The sequence below is a fragment of the Notamacropus eugenii genome, chromosome 5 (assembly GCF_028372415.1).
Source record: "Notamacropus eugenii isolate mMacEug1 chromosome 5, mMacEug1.pri_v2, whole genome shotgun sequence".
Lineage (NCBI taxonomy): Eukaryota > Metazoa > Chordata > Mammalia > Diprotodontia > Macropodidae > Notamacropus > Notamacropus eugenii.
Window position 1 is genome coordinate 267,936,524 of NC_092876.1, and position 22,399 is coordinate 267,958,922.

Here is a 22,399-nt window from a genome sequence, read left to right on the forward strand (position 1 = left end):
GGGGCCTTAGATTTATATAGACTTAAGGTCTAGAGAATTGTCTGGGGTTATGGGACTTGACCATAATTATACAGGTAATATATGGATAAAGCCACAGTGCAATCAAAAGGATACAGTGATGCTTTTGGAGTCAAGAAAATCTGACTTCAATTCCTCCCATCAACACTTACCATTTGTGTGACCTTGGGCAAATCACTTAATCTTAGTTTCCTTATTTGTCAAGTGGGCATGATAATAGCACCTACCTCTTCGGGTTGTTGTGAAGGATAAGTGAGACATGTACAGAAGGTGCTATATTATTGTGAGAACATCCCTTCATCAACAAGCATTTATTAAGCACTTACCCATTTTAGGTATTGTAGTTACAGACATTAAATGGAAAAATCCCTGGCCTCAGGGAACCTGCATTCATACTGAGGGAGACAATATGTGTATATGCAAGTATCTACAACTAAAGACTCAAACACGAGGGCATTTTGGAAGGGAGGCACTAGCAGCCAAAGTGGAGAAGGGATCATGAAAGCCTTTGTGTACGAGCTGGTACTTGAGCTGAGCTTTGAGGAAGGTTGGGATTCTCAAAGGCAGAGCTGAGGAAAACCTGTGTTCCTGGGATAATGATGATAATGATGATGTACTGGAGTTTGAACTTGGAGTCAAGACTTTCTAATTCCAAACCACAGTGCCTTTCACGTGAATAGTCTATCAGTAATAACTTTGGTTCTTGGTTGATGTACAAACATAACCTCTGGACAAAATATTCTTTGGACAGTCCTGAATACTCTGTGTAATGTCTCCTCACTGCTCTCCTCTCTAACCTTTATCTTCCTTCCTCTGTATTACCCTCCTTTGCTCTCTCTTCTCTCTTCCTATCTCTGTGTCTGTATCTCTCATCTTCCTTCCTTCCTTCCTTCCTTCCTTCCTTCCTTCCTTCCTTCCTTCCTTCCTTCCTTCCTTCCTTCCTTCTTTCCTTCCTTCCTTTTTTCCTTCCTTCCTTCTTTCTCTCCTCTCTCTCTCTTACACACACACAAATACACACATGCACACACATGTATACATGCATGCATACACACATGCACACACATGTATACACATGCACGCGCACACATGCACACCCATACACACACACACAGGGCTAGGGATGCAAGGAAAAGACCTACAGATCATTTTTGCCTATGACTGATACCTTGTCTTGAGATTTCAGATTCCTGTCTTCCCATTTAAATCATGCAGATAATGCACGAGAGGATGCATGTTACCTTCATGGCTCACATCCTGGGTGTGCCTCTGAAAGCCAATATCACCTAGAAATAGTCAAACAGGACCCAGAGCTCTTACAACAGTAAATAAAAACCAAGGAGTATCCTCGAAGCTTCCTTCACACTGCCCATATTTTTAGCTACACTTGGGAAGCCTTTTGAAGCTTTATATTCTTGCTTATTATGTTTTGTACTGTCCTGAAAATTGTGCTCCACAAAAGTGTATATACTGAGAGAGCATCTTCCCCTTCTTTGTACTAATCTTGAAGAAATGAATTGCATAACCTACTCAAAACCCCCAAACAATTCACACACTCACCTTACGTTTCTGGTAACTATGCCTGATAAAGTAGCTTAAACTGGTTATTCCCTTTGGGACACTTTTCTGGGTGTCTGAAGATGAACAGGTAAGGATTTTATATTATGTAGTTTTTGCCTGGAAAGGGTTAGGAGTAGGGTAAAAGGGAAGGGATATGTTTTTTTTCAAAATTGAAGGATAAGCTGTTTTCTTTGAATTCAGCTAAGATTTTTGCAGCAGGCCTCACCTTGAATCTTAAATCAGTTCAGGAATAAGAGCTGCATTTTCAAATAGGGTGAATTTGTTTGGGCTGGTTTGCCTGTTCTCAGGATTTTGTGGGCACATTGTAGTGAAGCCCTTTGGCTGGTTCCAGCTTCCATGGTTGCCCTGGGTTTTGCTGTGTTTCCTCAGGCATTTTCTTATTTCCCATTCTTCTCGTCTTCCCAAACAAGAGCCCTCTTTGCAAGCTGAAAATTAAGCATTCCTTCCTCATGCACCATAAAAAGTTGCACAGCCCATCCAGACCTTGAATCTCCTGAACTCCTTCTCCCTACTGCTTTTTCTCCAACTTAGGGACAGTGAATAACCTGCAGCATTCAGCATTTGAACCAATAGCTTGAGAACTTAAGCTGGTGGCTTGTTGGATTGTGTCATAAGAGTGCAATGTGCTGTATGAAATGACGACTAAGTAATTCAGAGATGCATGGGAAGAAATGTATGAGCTGATACTGAGTGAAGAAGGTTGCTCCAGGAGGATCATATACACAATTACTATGCACTGTAATTAAAAATGACACTAAAGATTATTGGACTTAGAGTAATTGCAATGTCCAGTCTTGATCCCAAAGCATAGATGAGGAAAAACACTTATCTTGGGAGAAAGGTGGAGGATAATGGGAATATTGCCATCAATGTTCTACATGGGTTCTTTATCAGTTGGATTTTACTTAACTTTTTTGTTTATTATCAATCAATAAACATTTATTAAATGTCTACTAGGGGCTAGGCACTGTGTTAAGTACTGGGGATACCAAAGGAGGCAAAGACAGTCCCTGTCCCTGAGGAACTTACAAACTAACGTGAAAGACAGTGTTTAAATAAATATGAACAAAGCAAGCTATGTAAAGGATAAAAAGGAAATACTAATTAACAGAAGTGGAAGTCTTCAAGATTTGGTGTGAATGTGAAGGGAGGAACTGTCTATCAGGAAATGATTGTGGTGTCAAAAACAGTGTCAGTTAAATCTTTAAAAATGCAATGACCATTATTGATCCAGAGGACAAAGGATGAAAAACCCTTCCTTCTTCTTGGGAGATCTGTGGTTGACTACAAGTATAGGTTGTTGCATATGTTGTCAGATACCACTGTTATGTCTCTTGGTTTTGCTTAACATTTTGTTGTTATCGTAATGGAAGAGGGAAAAGCATATGTTGGAAAATATTGGTTGGAAAATCTGGTTGAAAAAGGCAGCAATTAAAATTTAAAGAAACAAATTAATTCAATGATCCTCCCCTCCCCAAACGAACAAAAACCAAAAGAATACTTGGTGTTTTTAACTGATTCTGACATCAAGGAAGAGGCAGTGACCAGCCAAGATGGTAACTGGAGCAGGTCAAGCTTCCACACTGATATGCAGTGGGATAAAGCCATGAGTGGCCACTGAACCTCTGGCCTCCTTGAGGTAGGGAGACCCAGTCTAAACAAACAAAACAAAACAAAATCAACATTTTTTGGTACCATCTCTTCAGTGAGGCAGATGAAAGTCTGTGGCAAAGTATTTATAGAAATAGGAGAAACACATAAAGAGAACCACAGATAAAGTGGCCAACTGTTTGGTGGCAAAACCCAGCTCCAGCTGCATCACACAGCTGAATGTTTTGGAAGAGCAAACCCTCATCAATAATGTGGTGTGTTAAAAAGGAAGCATATTTTGCAAATTCAAAAGAGCTTTTTCCATGGTGGAGGATCTGTTGTTTGCAGAAACATAATGAAATGTTCAACCCTAATCCTCAGATGTCCTAAGCCTCGGAGAGAAAAAAGAAACAATTAAATTCCTAAATTGAATTTGTTGGAGTTTTGTATTAATTAACAGAATGAAGACAGAGATTCTTTTCTCTCCATTTAAGCAGAAACAAAACTTGGTCTGTCTTCCTCCCAGCATAATAATATCTATTAAAGTGAAGTGAATCTCCATTTGAAAAATTACTGTTAATACATTAAAAATTCTGCCTAAGAGGATTTCTGTTCCCATGAAAACAGAGGAATTATAAGGTATGGTATGTCCTTATTTCCCCTCTAGAGCAGTGGTTCCGAATTATTTATTTATTTATTTTTGTGTGTGACATGGGTTCTTTTCACAGTCTGGTGAAGCCTATGGAGTCCTCAGAATAAAATTTTTAAGTTCATAAAATAAAACATTTAGGATTATAAAATTAACCAAAGGTTAGTGAAAAAAAGATGGTATTTTTTTCTCATCCAAATTCATGGATGGACCCTACATAAGAATGTCCTGCTTCAGAAGCAATCAAGTATAGTGGAGCTGTAGAAATGTATATTTCTTGTCACACCCTTGGGGTATCACCTTTTTTTCATCATTCCTAGCAAATTTCAGGCCAGGAGCAATATTCCAGAAGGATGTGCAGTTCCTGGTGACTTCATGGGAACTGCTTAATTAGGGCAAGATTGAAACTTACATAGTTAGGTCCAATTGTTTTGTTGTTCAAGGTGAATCTTTGGATTCCCCATTCTTGTGTACTTGAATAATTCTATGATGAACAAACAAAAACTAAAGCAACCTTGCTTCTCTCATTCCTGCTGGGAGCTTCCTCTTGGTGGGCTGTTTTCCTGTCCTGATGGGCTCTCTCCAACCAGCAGAGCTCCTTTTTGTAGTCACTGAGACATCTGTGTGTAGAAATAACACAAAGTATAGGAAGGGTGTGAAAATCTGTCTGCCACTACAGACAGGGATTTCCTTTGGAAACAATTTGTCTGGAGTACAGATGTTTGCAAGACTTCTGTACCGAGGGTCAAGAAATTAAGAAGAAAAGATGTACTGTGTATGTGGAAGTGCAGGTAGGAAGGAGGGAAATCATTTCCATTTCCTCTTTCTAACCATTTCACAGGTTGGCTGAACATCAAGCCAAACTATCTGGCACGAGACGCAGTTTTTAACACATTGTCCCCTACATCTGCAAAGAAATAAGGGAGGAATGGAGGTAGGTGCAACTTGAAATGTTTTTGCTCCATTCTGGACTGGCCTGATGCTGACTGACACAAAGTTCAACCAGTCAGTGACAGGAGAATAAAGGAACAACTTTTAAAATGTGGGCAATGTTTTCTTTCCCTTTGCTAACAATTTAACGAAAACGTTTTATGTAGTGTTCTGAGGACAGAATCACCAGCATAGCAGTGAACATTCACAAAACCTCTGACAAAACCTGAGGGAGGCTATTCTAAGCCTTCCTCCCTACCTCATTTTGTTTGTTTTAAAATATATTTGTATTTATTTTGTTAAATATTTCCCAATTACACGTAAAATTTTTAAATATTCATTAAAAAAATGTGTTTCAAATTCTCTCCCTCCCAGCCTCTTCCCCTCCTCTTGAGAAGTTAGACAATATGATGCCCATTATATATGTGAAGACATGCAAATCATATTTTTATACTAACCATATTGCAAAACACACACACACACAATAAAGTTTTTTTTTTTAAAGTATGCTTCAATCTACATTCAGAGTTCATCACTTCTCTATTTGGAGGTGGATAGCATTGTCCCTCATGGGTCATTTGGAATTGTCTTGAATCATTGACATGATCAGCGTAGCTAAGTCTTTCAGATTTGATCTTCTTATGATACTACTGCTACTGTGCAACTTTCTCCTGGTTTTGCTCACTTCACTTTGCAACAGTTCATATAAGTCTTTCCAGGTTTTTCAGAAACCATCCTGCTCATCATTTCTCATAACATAATAGGATTCCATCACAATCATAAACCACAACTTGTTCAGCCTTTCCTAAATTAATGGGCATCTCCTCAATGTCCAGTTCTTTGCCATCACAAAATGAGATGCTATGAATATTTTTGAACATATAGGTCTTTTAATTTTTCTTTGATTTGTTTGGGAATATAGTAACAGAATTTCTAAATCAAAGGGTATGCACAATTTTGTTATCCAGTGAGTATGGTGCCAAATTATTTTCCAGAACAGTTGCACTAGTTCACAGCAATAGTGCATTACTGTCCCAATTTTTCCATATGCTTTTCAGCATTTGTCATTTTCCTTTCCTTCTAGTTTTATTTATTAATTCAATAGTCTTCTTATACTCAATTTTATTAATTTCACCTTTAATTTTTAGGATTTCCAGTAGTGTGTTATCCTGACTGTAGCTTCACAGTTATTAAATTTTTTTTTCTGGTTGCTTGTAGTATTTCTTCTTGACCTAGGAGCTTCAAAACTTAGTTATGATATTCCTGTGAATTTTCATCTTGGGAATCTCTTTCAGGTAGTGATTAGTGGATTTTTATTTCTATTTTTATTTTACCCTCTCTTTCTAAAACTTCAGGGCAATTTTCTTTAGTACCTAAACTTTTTAATATTATAACTTTCAGGTAGTTCAACAATTCTTATGTTGTCTCTCCTCTATCTGTTCTCCAGGTCAGTTGTCTAACAAAGTGTTTTACATTCTCATGTTTTTCCATTCTTTTGATTTTGTTTTATTATTTCTTGGTGTCTTATGAAGTCATTAACTTCTCCTTGCTCAATTCTAATTTTTAAAGAGTTATGTTCTTCTGTAAGTTTTTGGATCTCTTTTTTCACTTGGTTGACTTTTCATAATTTTCTTCATTTACTTGCATTATTTTTATTTTTTTCCTCAATTTTCCCTCAACCTCTTTTATCTGATTTTTAAAATCCTTTTTAAAGATCTTCCAAAAACTTTTTTTTGGGTTTGTGACCATTTTGCTTTTTTCTTTGAGATAGAAGTAGTTGTTTTAACTTCACTATCTTCTGAGTTTGAACCCAGAACTTCTCTCATACCATAGTAGCTAGCCAGTCTTAGACACTTACTAGCTGTGCGACCCTGGGTAAGTCACTCAACCCTGTTTGCCTAAGTTTCCTCATCTATAAAATGAGCTGGAGCAGGAAATGGCAAACCACTCCAGTATCTTTGCCAAGAAAACCCCACATGGGGTCATAAAGAGTAGGACGCAACTGAAATGACTTAACAACAGAGTCAAAAGAGAGCCAATGGGACTTTCTGAGCAGGGGAGCAACACATTCAGACCTGTGTTTTAGGAATATCAGCTTGGCAGTTATGTGGAAAATAGGCTGGAGAAGAGAAATCTTTGAGTTAGGGAAACTAGGATATTATTGCAATAGACCAGGTGAGAGGTGATGAGGGCCTGATCTAGGGGGCTACCCTGGGAATAAATAAAGGCGATAGATTCAAAAGATGTTGTAAAGGTAGAACTGTGAAAACTTGGTTACTGATTCTTTTTTAATCATATCAAAACTTTATGACATCTTGAAGATCCTAAAAAAGAATGGTTCTATGCAAGTTCATCTGCTCTTACATATTTAATTCAGATACTAGGTAACTCAGTGGATAAGGCACTAGAGCTTGAGCCAGGAAAACCAGAGTTCAAATCCAACTTCAGGTACTTGCTAGTTAAATTACCTTGGGTAAGTCATTTAAGCACTGCCTGCCTCAGTTTCCTCACCTGGGGTAAAATAAGATAACATAATAGCACCTACCTCTCAGATTCTTGTGAAGGTAAAATGAAATAATATTTGTAAATAATAAAATGATGTTGCTATGTAAATGCTAGGTATTATTATCATCTAAAAATAAAAATGTTTCTCGATATCTTTAGCTATGCACACAAAAGCAGCAAGACTGAGTATTTTATACTGTTTCTTGAAGAGTGGTTCATTGGGAAGGTTATGATGCAGAAAGACTTTGTTCTTGAAAATGTGGGATATTGACATGGGAATAATTTCATATTAAGCTCATCACAGATAATTCCCAATTTTATTGTGGGCCTTTCTTTAATATCATGCGATATGCAACTATTTCACATATAATTACATATAATGTATGCATATATAAATTTATACACATATATCCATACATTTATTTCCCAAAAAACAAAAATCTGATGTCAATTAAATGATGCATTATTACTTAAGCCTTCTTTAGAATTCAGTATTGTCAATAAGCTTAAAAACAGGCTTAGAAATCTGCAAAGGTAAGGCTAGCTGGAATTAATTCTCTTAAAGATTCTGTAATACCTTAAATGCTATGTCTTCCAAGTCTCACTTTCCTGCCATAAGTGGATGAAAATTCTTTATCATGACTTTCATCTTCATTCAGTCCAGGACTGAGTTTGAACAATGGCAAATACACCCCCTCATATTACTGAGGATAAGAAAAGTCAGTGGTTGGAATTGGCAAGTCAAAGTCTTTCATCTGAAGTGTTCTGCGTACTGGTACACTTCTCTAGTTGAATTTCAAGGCCTGAAAATTTTAAGTTTCAAAGATTTCTTGATTTAGATAAAGAGAAGAAAAAGAGGTCATTCAGTTCTAAAGACAAAGGCTTCATTTATCATTTGTTGCTTCATTTTTTATTCTCCAGCTTTTTAATAAAGAAAAATTACACTCATCTCTAAATTTTCCTCCCCTTTATTTTGAGGCTGTGGGTTGTTTTTGTATTGAGCTTATGTGAATATTGTTCTGCTGTGGTTATTTTCTGGATGTCTGGAGAAGCAGTACCTTGGATAAATGAAATCATTAGAAGTAAAGATGTGTTTTAGGAATATCAGCTTATGCAAAGGAACTTTTTTTTACAGAAATATTTGAATGAGGTGGGGCAGCTATAAAGTACATATATGCTGCAACTAAAGATAAACTGGTGAATTTCTACATATAATAAAATAACTAGTAGGAAATTTTTTAATTTAGGAACTATTTGTAGGATCTTCTGTGGGGGCGAGGGGTTGGCAATGATGAGTAGTTTTCCAGAGGACTATTATTCTGTAACAGTAGTTGACTGAGGTGAGCTTAACTAAGAAATATCAAAGTATGTATCACCCAAAGATATAAAATGGAAGGACATTATTTCTTAATAAACTAATGACATCTCACTTTGAACAGATATTCTTAGTTGACAGGAGAAGTATAAACACAACTCTAATGAATGAATTTACTAATAATAGTTCTTCCACATTTAGAGGCAGTAGCCAAAGTCAGCATAAAGGAGAAAAATACATGAGTCTGGAGAAACACAGAATGTTACATCAAAGCGTATGAAGTAATGTACTCAATTCAGCACTGAATTAAATTTCCGTGATTATTTACAGGATCTTTGAACTCAGGTATCTCCTGGCTCACATACAAGTGACCTGTGTCACCCCATCCTCCTGATCATATTGTCCATCATCCAATTCCCTCAGAACACTGTCACTGCTGCTGACACCAGAGAAGCTGCCATAGGGTGCCGGCATCCCTTCTCTGGTCCAAGGGTCTTGAGAAGCGGAGAGATGGCATTCCTCAGATGGGTGTCTGCTTTCTGCAGGGCGAGAAGTAGCAGTGTCTAGTCCAATGCTCCGGCTAGTTACCTTGCTTTTCTCTTCCCTTAAATGCCTCATGGATTTCTTCTGAAACACAAGAGATGTTCATATGAACTATAACAAGACAGCTGACAACTGTTAATCAGTGACAGAGAGGCCAGTGGTGTGAAGCCTGGTGGTCAGAGATGTGGTCAGATGTGGTCACAGAGTCTATTTGAAACACTTACCAATTGGAAGGTGGTGGGCAAATCACATACCTCTTTAAGCTTTAGATTTCTCATCTGTAAAATAAGGGGTCTGACCTTGATGACCTTGTCGACAGCACTTGTCAGTGCTAAAGGGACACTGACTGCCCTCTCTCAGCTCTGATCTGGTGTGTAAGGAATCCAGTCTGTTTCTGCAGACTCTATATCCATCTTACTTAAGTCTCAGCCCAAGATGAAAGGTATGTCTGGCAAAATGGGAATCTCCAGCAATGTGATACAGCCTGTGCTTTAGAACACTTTATTGGCTGTGGATATTCTTAATAATAACTATTCAGTGAGTGCCTACAGCATCCTTGATCTTGCTCAGAACAACGATAGCATCACATGGTCTCTACCAAGGACACAAATCTAAGCAAGAAAAACAACCTGATGAAAGGGGAAGGAAGAAGAATCACTGTCCATGGTAGCTCACATTTATAAAGAGCCTTGAAATTCACAAAGCATTTCCTTTACAACAATTCTTTGAGTAGGCAGTACAAGTCCTATTGTCCTTATTTTATGGCCCTTGAAACAGCAGGCACTTCATAAATGCTTACTGGTTGAGTGATTGCAAGGGAAACTGAGGCTCAAAGTGGTAGAGTCCAAGGTCAGAGTCAGGCTTTGAAACAATAATTATAATAATTGGTATTGGGGAAAGAAAGAAATAGATAAATGGGACAGGGCAGAAAACCCCCAATATAAGAGGCTAGCATTCATATAGAGAATGTAATCACTAGTTTGTCTCTGGAGTCAGAGGACCTGAATTCAAATCCCATCTTCTATAATTGCTATCTCTTGGACCTTGGACAAATCACTTGACTTCCCTAGATCCCAGTTTCTTTGTTCGCAAAATGAGGGGCTTTTACCAGATGACTTCCAAGGTCCCTTCCAGTCCTCAATCTATGATCTCAAACGGTACTGGGAAAGATAGATATCTGTCTGGTGAAAACGGAGTTTAGATTCATACCACAATAATCTAGATTTCTAGACTAGTTATGCTATCTATCAGGGCAAGCTAGTTCTTTTCCACAAAAGGTAGTGCAGGCCACTGGACCCAGATGGCACAGGAGAAGAAAGTGAGGCTGGTGACCTTGCACAGCCCTCCCTCACTCAAATCAAAGTCAGCTGCAAGTCATGTCATCATCTTGATGATTCCCTCTTTGGGAATGAAGGACAAACACAACACAACAAGTGTAACTGTGCTGGAGGCTTAATTAGCACAGGGAAGTGAAGGTTCTGGCTGTTGAAGGGATTTCCTGATATCTGGGGACAACAAGTCTGGCGCACCAGGACAGCTAGCTCTTCTGGAAGCTTCTGATGTAGTATCTTCAACCAAGGCCAGTAGAGGGAAACTGCACTCAGCTAAATCAGTACCACACCCTTCCTTTGACACTGCTGAGTAAATCTCCTTTTGTTAATTATGAGATGAACTAAAATTGTATCTTTTTTTTTTCTGATTTTGAATCTGATGTACTTGATCAGCCTCAGGTAGACCTGGTCTATTACACAAGTGATCTAAATATGTTTTTTAAATTATAAAAGAAAGAAAAGAAAAAAGAATAATATTTTTGATTCACCTATAAAGACAATGCCTCATCAAAAGTCCTCCACAAATGCCTCAGCACATAGTGAGGAGATGACCCTGAGTTTGTAGCAAGTTCTATAATGATGTTATATTGTTGGGGCTAATGGAGGAGAAAAATCACATACATCAAGCCGTCCAAGTATCTGGACTTTTTTTTTTCCTTCTGGCTTATGACTTCGCATATGTCTGTCTGCATGGCCCATGGAATGATCATTTTTATCTAAATTTATTATAGATTCCAGGGCAAAGATGATAATGGCGAGATCTCAAATTACAACTGGTATCAAAGTAGACAGAACACTGGGTCTGGAGTCAGGAAGTCCTGAATTCAAATCCAGCCTCAGACATTATTTGTGTGACCCTGAACAAGTCATTTTACCTCTATATGCCTTAGTGTTCTCAACAGTAAAATGGAGATAACACACCTACCTCACAGGGCTGTTGGGAGGATCAAATAAGGATATTGTTAAGTGTAGCCCTGTGCTTGACACATAGTAGTTGCTAAATAAACTCCTGGTCCCTTCCATTCTTCTTTCAATAAATTGACTTTAGAACTAAAAACACAGGAATTGTTTGAAGAATACTACAAGTGAGCTAGGAAAAAGAATAAGTTACACTATTAAAAGAATGAAGTAATGAATGCTGCCATTACCAAGCCTTTCTTTAGCTTATAAATACAATTCTTTTAAAAAAATAAATAATTGATTTTTTTGAATTTTAGCATTCATTTTTAAAAATTTAGAATTCCAAATTCTCTCCCTCCCTAAAGCCCTTCCCTCATCCATTGCGAAAGTAAGCATTATATTTGTGAGGTCATATAAAGTATATTTCCCTATTACCCATGTTGCAAAAACCAAAAAGCAATAAACTGAAAAAAGCATGCTTTAGTCTGCATTCCAAATTCATCAATTCTCTCTCTGGATGTGGATAGCATTTTCATGATGAGTCCTTTTTAGAATTACCTTGGATTATTGTATTGATCAGAGCAGCTAAGTCTCACATTTAAGTATCCTTACAATATTGCATTGTTGTTTCTCTATACAGTGTTCTCTTGGTTCATTTATTTTACTTTGCATAAATTCATAGAAATCTTTCCAGGTTTTACTGAAATCATCCTCCTTGCCATTTCTTGTAGCACAATTATATTCAATTTACAATCATATTCTGCATCTTGTTTAGCCATTCCGCAATGGATGGACATCCCCTCAATTTCCAACCCTTTGCCATCACTAAAAGAACTGCTATAAGTATTTTTGTATATAGAAGACCCTTTCTTTTTTCTTTGATCTCTTTGGGATATAGACTAGCTAGTATCACTGGATCAAAGGGAATGCACAGTTTTATAATCCTTTGGGTATAGTTCCAAATTGTTCTCCAGAATGGTTGGAGCAGTTCACACCACATCCCCTTCAGCACTTATCATTTTCCTTTTCTGTCATGTTAGCCAATATTATAGATATGAGGTGGTACCTTAGAGGTGTTTTAATGTATAGTTCTCTATATGAGTGATTTAGATAATTATAATTCAATTCTTAATTTTATTTTTAGTTTACGGAATAAAACAAGCATTTCTGTAACAGTATAATAAAAAGACGATTGTTATGTAAAACTGCAAATTTACTATGTACAATTTGCCATTCCTTATAAATATGCAACAAAATTGTCATGTAAATGTCTTTTTTTCTTTCCTCTCCCACCTCCAGCCCTAGTGGTGGCTACCATTAAACACAAATAGGTATATATTTTCTATACATACTTCTATTTATCAGTTCTTTCTCTGGATGCAGAAAGCTCTCTTCATATGTCCCTTACAGTTAATTTGAGTATTTCTCATAGACAGAATAACTTATTTACTCAAAGTTGTTCTTAAAACAATATTGCTGTTACTATGTACAGTGTTCCCTTGCTTCTGCTCATTTCCTGCCAGTCTTTCCATGTTTTTCTAAAACCACTGAGCTCATCATTTCTTATAGCACAGTAGTATCCCGTCATCATCATATGCCACAATTTGTTCAGCCATTTCCCAGTTGATGGGCATTCCTTCAATTTCCAGTTCTTGGCCACTGCAAAAAGAGCTGCTAATAATAAATAAGTACAATAATGATAATAATAAATACAATTCTTATAAAATACCTGGGCCACTTAGAGGTACATGAATTTTAATAAAAAATTATGAGATGTATAGTCTGTTTTTCCAGTCAATGGCATTTAGTAATTCAATAAACATTTATTACATGTTTACTACATGCCAGGTGCTGTGGTGACTTATAAATATTATCTACATTTAGTTTTGACATTAAAAATATTCTGTTTTAACTTAGGAAAATAGTGGACTTTATAGTCTTTCTGTTATAATTGTCAGGATACTTTAGCTCCAGCCTGAACCACCCACATGTGCCATGCTGAAATGACTGAAGTAGATTGAGATTTCCTGTAAGGAAAATTAAGCATTCATTAAAGTTAGACAAGTTTATTTAGAAACTGGGTCTTAAATTTTAATATGTACTTATTCCTCTGTGTGAAGTACCTATAATTCCTTTATGGACTTCCTTCATATTTAAGGTATTAGTGATATTATGTTACATGGAATTTTAAAATATTCAATAACAAACTCAAAAGTATTCTCATGCCTCCTAAAAGGTTATAAAAATAGCTGTCATTGGACCACGAGGCATTGCTATGATTAAAAGACAATAAACAAATGTTTCTAGTGAAGGAAACTTATGTAACATGAGTCTGATATGTTTAGAAAATTTGAAGTCCCCAGACCTGGGTTCTACCAATCTCAGCAACAGGGATAGAGGCTGGTCCCATTATTTCATTGCTATTAGGAACTTGATGATGAAGAAGATCCCACTACCAATGAAGGTATTTGTGTAATAAAAAAAGAACCCCAAAAAACCAAAAACCCATTGGATTAGCTCTGAGATCTTGGGCAAATCACTTAACCTCTTGGGATCTCAGTTTTCATATCTAGAAAGTGAGAGGATTAGACCCCCTTCTAACTCTAAGTCCATCTTGGTAGGATTTGTCCAGAGTTTTTTGCATTGACTTTGACTTGCATTGACAATGCATTGACTTGTATTGACTTTGAGAACTGAAGGTCACCTCCATATATAGAAAAATGTTTATAGAAGCTCTTTTTGTGGTGGAAAAGAACTGGAAAAATGAGGGGATGCCCATCAATTGTGGAATGAACATGTTATAGTATATGCATATAATATAATACTGATGAGGAGAATGGTTTCAGAGAAATCTGGAAAGTCATGTATGAACTGGTGCAAAGTAAAGTAAGCAGAATAAGGACAACAATTCATATAAAAACAACAATATTGTAAAGATAATCAACTTTTAAAGACTTAGGAATTCTGGTCAAAGCATGACTAATCATAATTCCAGAGGACCCATGATGAAACAAACTACTCACCTCCTGACAGAGAGATGATGGATTTGGAGTACAGATTGAGACATATGTTTTTTGGATATAACCTTTGTGGAAATGAATTTGCTTGACTATGCATATTTGTTACAAGGGTTTTGCTTTTCTTTGGGGTGGGGAAGATAGAAAATACATTTTTCTTAACTGAAAAATTAAAAAGAAAGCTCAAGGTCACCTCCATTTCATAATACATAATTCATGGGCTTTAGTCAGTTAACAAGGATTTATTACAAGCTTATGCTAAGTACTGGGGATACAAAAAAGGGCAAAAAACACTATCTGCCCTCAAGGTGTTTGCGTTCTTTTGGAAGAAACAATATCCAAATAACTAGGTAAATACAAGATACATACAGAGTAGATGGTAAGTTATCTGAAAGGGGAAAGCATATGGCTGAGGGGAAAGGGAAAGGTTTGTAGAAAGTAGGATTTGAGCTGAGTTTTGAAGGAAACCATGGACGTAAGACACAGAGATGAGTGGGCAGAGCATTGATTGGGGCAGTATGGAGGGGAAGGCAGCCAGTTTGAAGGCAAACAGGAGATGAAGTGATGTATTAGAATAGCAAATGGGTCAATATAACTGGATTGGAGAGGGGAGGGGAGCAAAGTGAAAGAAAATTGAAAAAGTAAGAAAGGGCCAGGCTATGAAGAGTTTTAGAAGCTAAACAGAGTAGTTGATATTTGATCCTAGAGGTAACAGAAAGCCATTGGAAATCACTGAGCAAGGTGAGAAGGAAGGTGATATGGTCAGACCTAGGCTTAGAAAAATCACCTTGGCAGCTTGGATGTCGGGATAGGGAGATCAGTTAGAAGTTATTTTAGTAATCCAGGTAAAAGGTGATGAGGGAAACCAAAGTTCAGAAACTTTGATTGTTGCTCTATGAATGGAATAAAGGGAATGTGCCTAAGAGATGTTGTAGAGGTAGAAATGGCAAAACGTGGCAATGGTTTAGATATATGAGGTGAAGAAGAGTGAGGAGTTGCAGATGATTCCAAGGTTGCCAGCCTGAATAACTGAGGTGATGGTGGTCCCCTTGACAATAACAGGGAAGCTGGGAAGAAGAGAGGGTTTTGTGTTGTACAAAAGGAGAGAAAGTTAGCACTCCCCCTTGATAAGGATGAAACAGGTCCTAGTGGCCTTTACAACACATATACGATTAAGGCATTGCCATCTACTCAGTGGCATCTAAGTATGTTTTTGTTTGGGAAGAATGGGACACTAATGTACTGTTGGAGTTGTGAAATAATCCAACCACTCTGGAGGGCAATTTGGAACTCTGCTCAAAGGACAATCAAACTGTGCATACTCTTTGATCCAGCAATACCAATACTGGATCTGCATCCCAAAGAGATTTTTTTAAAAAGGGAAAAGGACCTATTTGTACAAAAAACTTTATAGAAGCTCTTTTTGTGGTAACTAAGAATTGGAAATTGAAGGGCTGCCCATCAACTGGAGAATGGCTGAACAGGTTGTGGTATAAGACTGTAATAAAATAATATTGTGCTATAAAGGACAACAAGCAGGATGATTCCAGAAAAACCTGGAAAGACTTATATGAACTGACAGAAAGTGAAATCAGCAGAACCAGGAGAAAATTGTACACAGTAACAGGAATACTGTATAATGAAGAACTATGAATGACTTAGTTATTCTCAGCAATACAATGGTCCAAGACAATCCCAAAGGACTCATGATGAAAAGTGCCATCCATATCCAGAGAAAGAACTGATGGAGTCTGACTTTAGAACAAAGCGTACTATTTTTCACTTTATTTTTTAATTTTTTCTTTTTCCACATGTCTGTTTCTTCTTTTATAATATGACTAATATGGAAATATGTTTTACATGATTACACATATACAACGCATATCAAACTGCTCACTGTCTTAGGGAGAGGGGAGGTAAGGGAGGGAGAGAGAAAATTTGAAACTCAACATCTTAAAAAATAAACGTTAAAAATTATCTTTATATATAATTGGAGGAAAAATAAGATTTTTTTTTTAAAAAAGAAGGGAGGGTTTGGGGGTAAAGATAACACATTTTGATTTGTATATGTTTAGTCTGGGATATTTCCAGGATATCCAGTTCAAGATGTCCAATAGGTAGTTGGAGATGCATGACTATAGCTCAGGAGGGCTGGATATGTAACAGATCTAAGATTCATTAACATACAGCTGATAATTAAATCCAGGGGCGAAGATAAGATCATCAAGTAAAATAATGTGAGTGAAGAAGACATAGGACAGAGCCTTAGTGGCTCCGTGGACATGTCATGGACCAACAAAGGACATGGAGAATGAGAATAGGAGTATTGAGACAATGGCATCCTGAAAACCCAGAAAGGAGAGTCTATCCAGGAGGAGAAGGTGATCAGCCTTGTCAAATGTTGCAAAAAGGTCAAAAAGGAAGAGAACTGAGAAGGTTAGGTCATTAGTTTTGGCAATTAAAAGACCATTGGTAACTTTGGAGAGAATAGTTTCAGTTGAATGATGAGGTCAGAATTCAGATTGCAGAAATTTAGAAGTTTAGTTTATTTTTTATATATCTTAACCTGTTCAATACATTGGTTATTTTGTTTGTTTTGTTCAGTGTTTTATTTTTTAATTTCTTAAAATTTAATTAATGTATTTGTTTTCAATTTTTAACAATCGCTTCCATAAGTCTTAACTATTTAATACACTTTAAGCTCCTTGGGGGTCAAAGACCATGTCATGTCTTATTTTTATTGTAGAAATCTATCACCTATCAGTACTTTTCACCACAAGGAATCAAAGATTTGGAAGGTTTCTCAATTGTGACTTAGTCAAGTCCAAACCAAATGAGAATTTATAGCAACCTCCTCCACAAATGAAGACCTTCAGGGATGGGGACTCACCACATCTTGAGACAGTCCAATCCATTTTGGGGAAGCTCTAATGAGTAAGGAGATATCTCTTTACTGTTGTTGAGTCATTTTTTTCAGTCGTGTCTAATTCTTTGTGACCCCATTTGGGGTTTTCCTGGCAAAGATACTGGAATGGTTTGCCATTTCCTTCTCCAGCTCATTTTTCAGATGAAGACACTGAGGCAAACAGGGTTAAGTGACTTGAATCTTCCTGTCTTCAGGCCAGCACTCTATCCACTGAGCCACCCAGCTGCCCCCAAGTTTTCCCTTACATTGAACCACCTGAAATTTGCTTCATGGCAATCTCTACCTTACATGGCTAGACAAATGCTTCTTGAATATAGAATGAATTATGTACAAACTTTTAGACACTCTACAATACCAGCTCTGGTGTGGGTGGTACTTCATCCATTGTCATTTAGGTTCTTATTCTGTAAGTCTTTCCTAGAACCAGATGCTTAAGGAAAAAGCTCAATTAAAAAGTTTTCCAGTTTATCTGCCAATTTTCTGTATTTTATAAGCTATCTTACATTACTTCATAGATTGCTTCATTTAAATTGCTTCATTATAGTTTTATGTCTGCTGAGGTCAAAGCAACATTGGAAGTATTATAAACAAGTAGTTATAGACAAAAAGTATTCTTCCCAAGCTTTCCATAAGCTTGCGATTAGCCCCTAACCCTAAATCTACTGGACAGCTAGGTGCCACAGTGAATAGAACATCAGGCTTTGAGTCAGAAAGACCTGAATTCAAATCCAGCTTTAGACACAAGCTATGTGACTCTGGAAAAGTCACTTAACCCTATTTGCCTCAGTTTCCTCATCTGTAAAATGAATTGGAGAAAGAAATGACAAACCACTCCAGTATCTTTGCCAAGAAAACCCCAAATGGGGTCAGCAAAAGTCAAACACAACAGAACAACTAAACTTACTGGGCTAGTTGAAGGTATGATTTAATTTGGAGATATGCGTATCCACTATATCCCAACCTAGTTAATTTTTTTTATAGATTAATTCAATAAATGCCTGTTGAACTTAATTATGTGCCTATATTTATTTCTAGGCTCATTGGTATTTGCACATGAACTTATTAGTACCCAAAATAAGTATGACCAGCTTTAAAGGCTCTCTATTATTACTCCTCTCAGTTACTCCTAAACTTGGCCCTCTGGGGACCACTATTCTGCTCTCCTGACTTCTTCTATGCTTTGAATATGGATGGCTCACAAAATTATAAAATTTCAGAGCTGGGCAGGATCTCAGAGGCCCACTTATCCAAACTCTACCTCAGTAAGAATCCTCTTCAAAAAATTCCTGACAAGTAGTTACCCAGGTTATGCTCAAAGATTTTTAGTTTTTGGCAATCCACAATCCCACTAAGATAGCATGTTCCACTTTTGGATAGTTCTAATTTTTAGGAAATTTTCCCCTATATCATGCCCAGATCAACCTCTCTGGAACTTCGACCTTACCCTCTGGGACCAAGCAAAATAAGGGCAAATTATTTTCAAAGTGAATTCTAGATTTCCTTTCTGTCTTCTTTCTTCTCTCCTTTTATAGTCATTCATTCACTCATTATCATTCATTAATTCATTCAAAAGGTATTTGTTTCACTCCCTAACTGACAAATGGTCAAAGGATATGAACAGACAATTTTCAGAGGAAGAAATTAAAGATATCTATAATCATATGAAAAAATGCTCTAAATCACTTTTGATTAGAGAGATGCAAATCAAAACAACTCTGAGATACCACATCACACCTATCAGACAGGCAAACATGACAGAACAGGGAGATGATAAATGTTGGCGAGGATGTGGGAGAGTTGGAATACTAATACACTGTTGGTGGAGATGTGAGCTGATCCAACCAATCTGGAGAGCAATTTGGAACTATGCCCAAAAGCTACAAAAATGTGCATACCCTTTGACCCAGCAAGAAGGTTTCTAGGACTGCATCCCCAAGAGATCATAAAAATGAGAAAGGGTCCCACGTATACAAAAATAGTTATAGCAGTACTCTTTGTGGTGGCCAAAAACTGGAAATCAAGGGGATGCCCATCAATTGGGGAATGGCTGAATAATATGATTGTAATGGAATACTATTGTACTATAAGAAATGATGAACAGGAAGACTTCAGAGAGGCCTGGAAAGACCTATATGAACTGATGCTGAGTGAAAGGAGCAGAACCAGGAGAACTTTGTGCGCAGCAGCGACCACAGTGTGTGAGAGTTTTTTCTAGTAGACTTGGAACTTCGTAGCAATGCAAGGACTTAAAAAAAATTCCCAATGGTCTCTTAAGGCAAAATGCCTTCCATATCCAGAGAAAGAACTATGGAATTCGATTGCAGAATGAAGCAGATCATTTTGTGTGTGTGTGTGTGTGTGTGTGTGTGTGTGTGTGTGTGTGTGTATTGCGTTTTGGTTTGTTAGATGATTTCTCCCACTCATTTTAATTTTTCAACACAGCATGACTATAGTGAAAATGTATTTAATAGGAATGTTTGTGTAGAACCTATACAAAATTGTATGCCGTCTCGGGGAGGGAGAGGGGAAGTAGGGGGAAGAGAGGGAAAAATAATAATCTAAGTTATATGGTAGTGATTGTAGAACACTGAAAATAAATAAAATTAATTAATTGAAAAATATCATTATTATTATTTTTTTAAAAAGATATTTGTTAAGAGCTTTCTATGCTAGGCATTGTGCTAAGTATAAGGCATGGAAAAACAACAATGAAACAGTTTCTGTCTGTGGGAAACACAAAAGGAATTTTGTTTCCAGAGGGTTAAAATCCTCCCAGTTTTAAGTAATAGCAGTTAATCAAAGTTGCGACCTATCATGGTCAGGTGAAAGGTCAGACACTTGTGCACAGACTTGATGACTTGCAGGGAAACCTATCAGAGAGGAGAACATGAAGTGAGGTGTTCAGGAGGCTTCTCCTAGCCAACAACAGATGGTGAGGTGGGAGATTTGAATCCGAACGGTATAACAAGGCTTGGTCTGAATAACTGTAGCACTCTCCTAGAAGCTACCCATTCATTCAGGGGGAATGAATGTAAAAATTCAGAAAACTTTCCTGATTTCACAATAAGTATTGTTCTTTCTTTAAGGTGAGCATGTTTCTTACAGTTGGGGGCTCGTCTGGGTTCTCTAGCATCAGAAAGGAAGCTCACTCTGGAGGATGGGAAGTGCACCCACTGGTTTTCAATGGCCCGAACATCGACAGGCCAGTTTGCCCTTCTCTAATTGCTAACTTCCAGGGAATGTTTGGAATCATTGTGAACCCAGGAACACAGGTAAAAATCATAGACTGAACAGCTGAGGATCACTCAAGTTGATATTATTGAACAAAGGTAGGAAATTGGTGGCAGAGTATTGCTCTGTTGATCCAGGGAATCCCTTATCCCTGGGAGTCATTTGGTCTGGGTTAGCTGAGCAGTGGTTAATAGACTTGACTTAGAGATGGGAAAGAAGAATTCAAGGAAGAATGTGCCAGTGAAGGGATTCGAGGAACTCCTTTCAGAAATACCCTAAAGTAGCCCATTGGAGAGAATGTTAGTTATTTGGGAGCCCTAAGGAAAGATTGATACCAGAAGGATGAGACCCTCAGAGTACGTACTCTATAATGCTTTGTCAAATGTCTTGTCTGTGCGTGTTTGTCAAGTGTTTCATGTATGTGATATAAGATTGCAAATGCAGCCAACTGGCAAGGAAAGTCTTCCTCTTTATCCCCTTCTTCCACCCCCTCTGTGGAGCAGTTTCAGAGGAGTGAGTGGGTCAGGAGAGAGAGAGAGACAGAGAGACAGAGAGAGAGAGAAAGACAGAGAGACAGAGAGAGACAGAGAGAGAGAGAGAGAGTGACAGAGAGACAGAGAGAGACAGAGAGAGAGACAGAGAAAGAGAGAAAAATATTTTGCTGTTTGGCTTGGTCTGGTTGCAGGAATGGTGTTAATAGAGTTTGAAAACTTTTTAAAAGTTGTTGGAAAAAAATTTTTCTTTCTGCTTTCTAAACTCTGGCCAAGTTTTTGAATGTGAAAAAAAAGATAAGAAAGATAAAAGAACTGGGGAGATCTTTTCCCCTCAGATCAGGGAGGGGCTGCCTTGCCTAAAGGAGAGGTTTTTCTATACTGGGATACAACTGAAAAAATGATTGAATTAGTTCTGGCTGTAGTGGGAAATCCTTCCTTCCTTCCTTCCTTCCTTCCTTCCTTCCTTCCTTCCTTCCTTCCTTCCTTCCTTCCTTCCTTCCTTCCTTCCTTCCTTCCCTCCTTCCTCCCTCCCTCCCTTCCTTCCTTCCTCCCTCCCTTCCTTCCTTCCTTTCTTCCTTGTCATTCCAAAACCTTAAACCCAGTGCACTCTGAAGCCCACAGGTTGGACAACAATAGGTCCCTGCCCAATGGCTAATAGCTGACTTAGAGTGATTCTCAATAGTAACAGTTTCTCTTTCCCTCTAAGTTTGATTTAATTATTTTTTTCTTTCTTTTCTTTTACTCATAAAAGGGACATACCTTGACTATTTCTTAAAGAGACCTGTTTACTCAATGGGCATTACCTCCCTCTAAGTGAGTATGTGAAAAGGCCTAACCTAAAAAGGCCAGAGGGTCCCATGGCATTCTGGGCCATCTCTAGTCATCCTGATGAATATCTGGTCACTGGACCCAGATGGCTCAGGAGGAGAAAGTGAGGCTGGTGACCTGCACAGCCCTCCCTCCCTCAAATCAAAATCCACTCTAAGTTATGTCATCATCTCTCTGATGTCATGGTCCTCTTTGAAAACAAAGAACAAACACAACAACAACAACTGGGAAATATCAAAATGAGCAAGCAAAAAAAAAATCCTAAGCAGGGTTAAATCCAGGTGTAATTACATTTCAATGCTAAAGTTTGTACAATGAGATTGCTTTAGAATTTCAGGGGTCTGCTTAAAATGAATTATAAAAAGCTCTTTGCAGAGTATTCAACTTAAAAGAAATGTGGCTCTCTTGATATGTAAACTGTTAAAAGCATTTAATTATGGAGGTGGTTTGAGTGGAGATTGGGAAAGAGATGGAAGATATGGAAGAAAACTTTGGGTGGGACAGCAGTCAGTCCATGTGACTTAAGGACCATGTGCTCTTAGCC

The 22,399-nt window shown here is 37.6% G+C and overlaps 1 protein-coding gene and 1 non-coding gene across 5 annotated transcripts in view; one reads left to right on the forward strand and one right to left on the reverse strand.

Annotated features, from left to right (window-relative positions):
• Positions 1 to 4,372: 4,372 nt before the first annotated feature.
• The window catches only part of RFTN2 (raftlin family member 2), a 90,796-nt gene continuing 72,769 nt past the window's right edge, over positions 4,373 to 22,399 (reverse strand). For 2 of the 4 annotated variants that reach the window (XM_072612785.1, XM_072612783.1), the window contains one exon: positions 8,158 to 9,212. In XM_072612785.1, coding sequence (XP_072468886.1) covers positions 8,943 to 9,212 — 270 coding nt within the window. In that variant the 3' untranslated portion in view covers positions 8,158 to 8,942. Of the gene's footprint in view, positions 4,456 to 8,157; positions 9,213 to 22,399 lie in introns of those variants that run through there. The other 2 variants (XM_072612786.1, XM_072612784.1) reach the window with 2 other exon arrangements.
• Positions 15,465 to 15,593, forward strand: LOC140509411 (U6atac minor spliceosomal RNA). The gene has a single exon (XR_011968735.1). It is a non-coding gene; the product is annotated as a U6atac minor spliceosomal RNA (small nuclear RNA).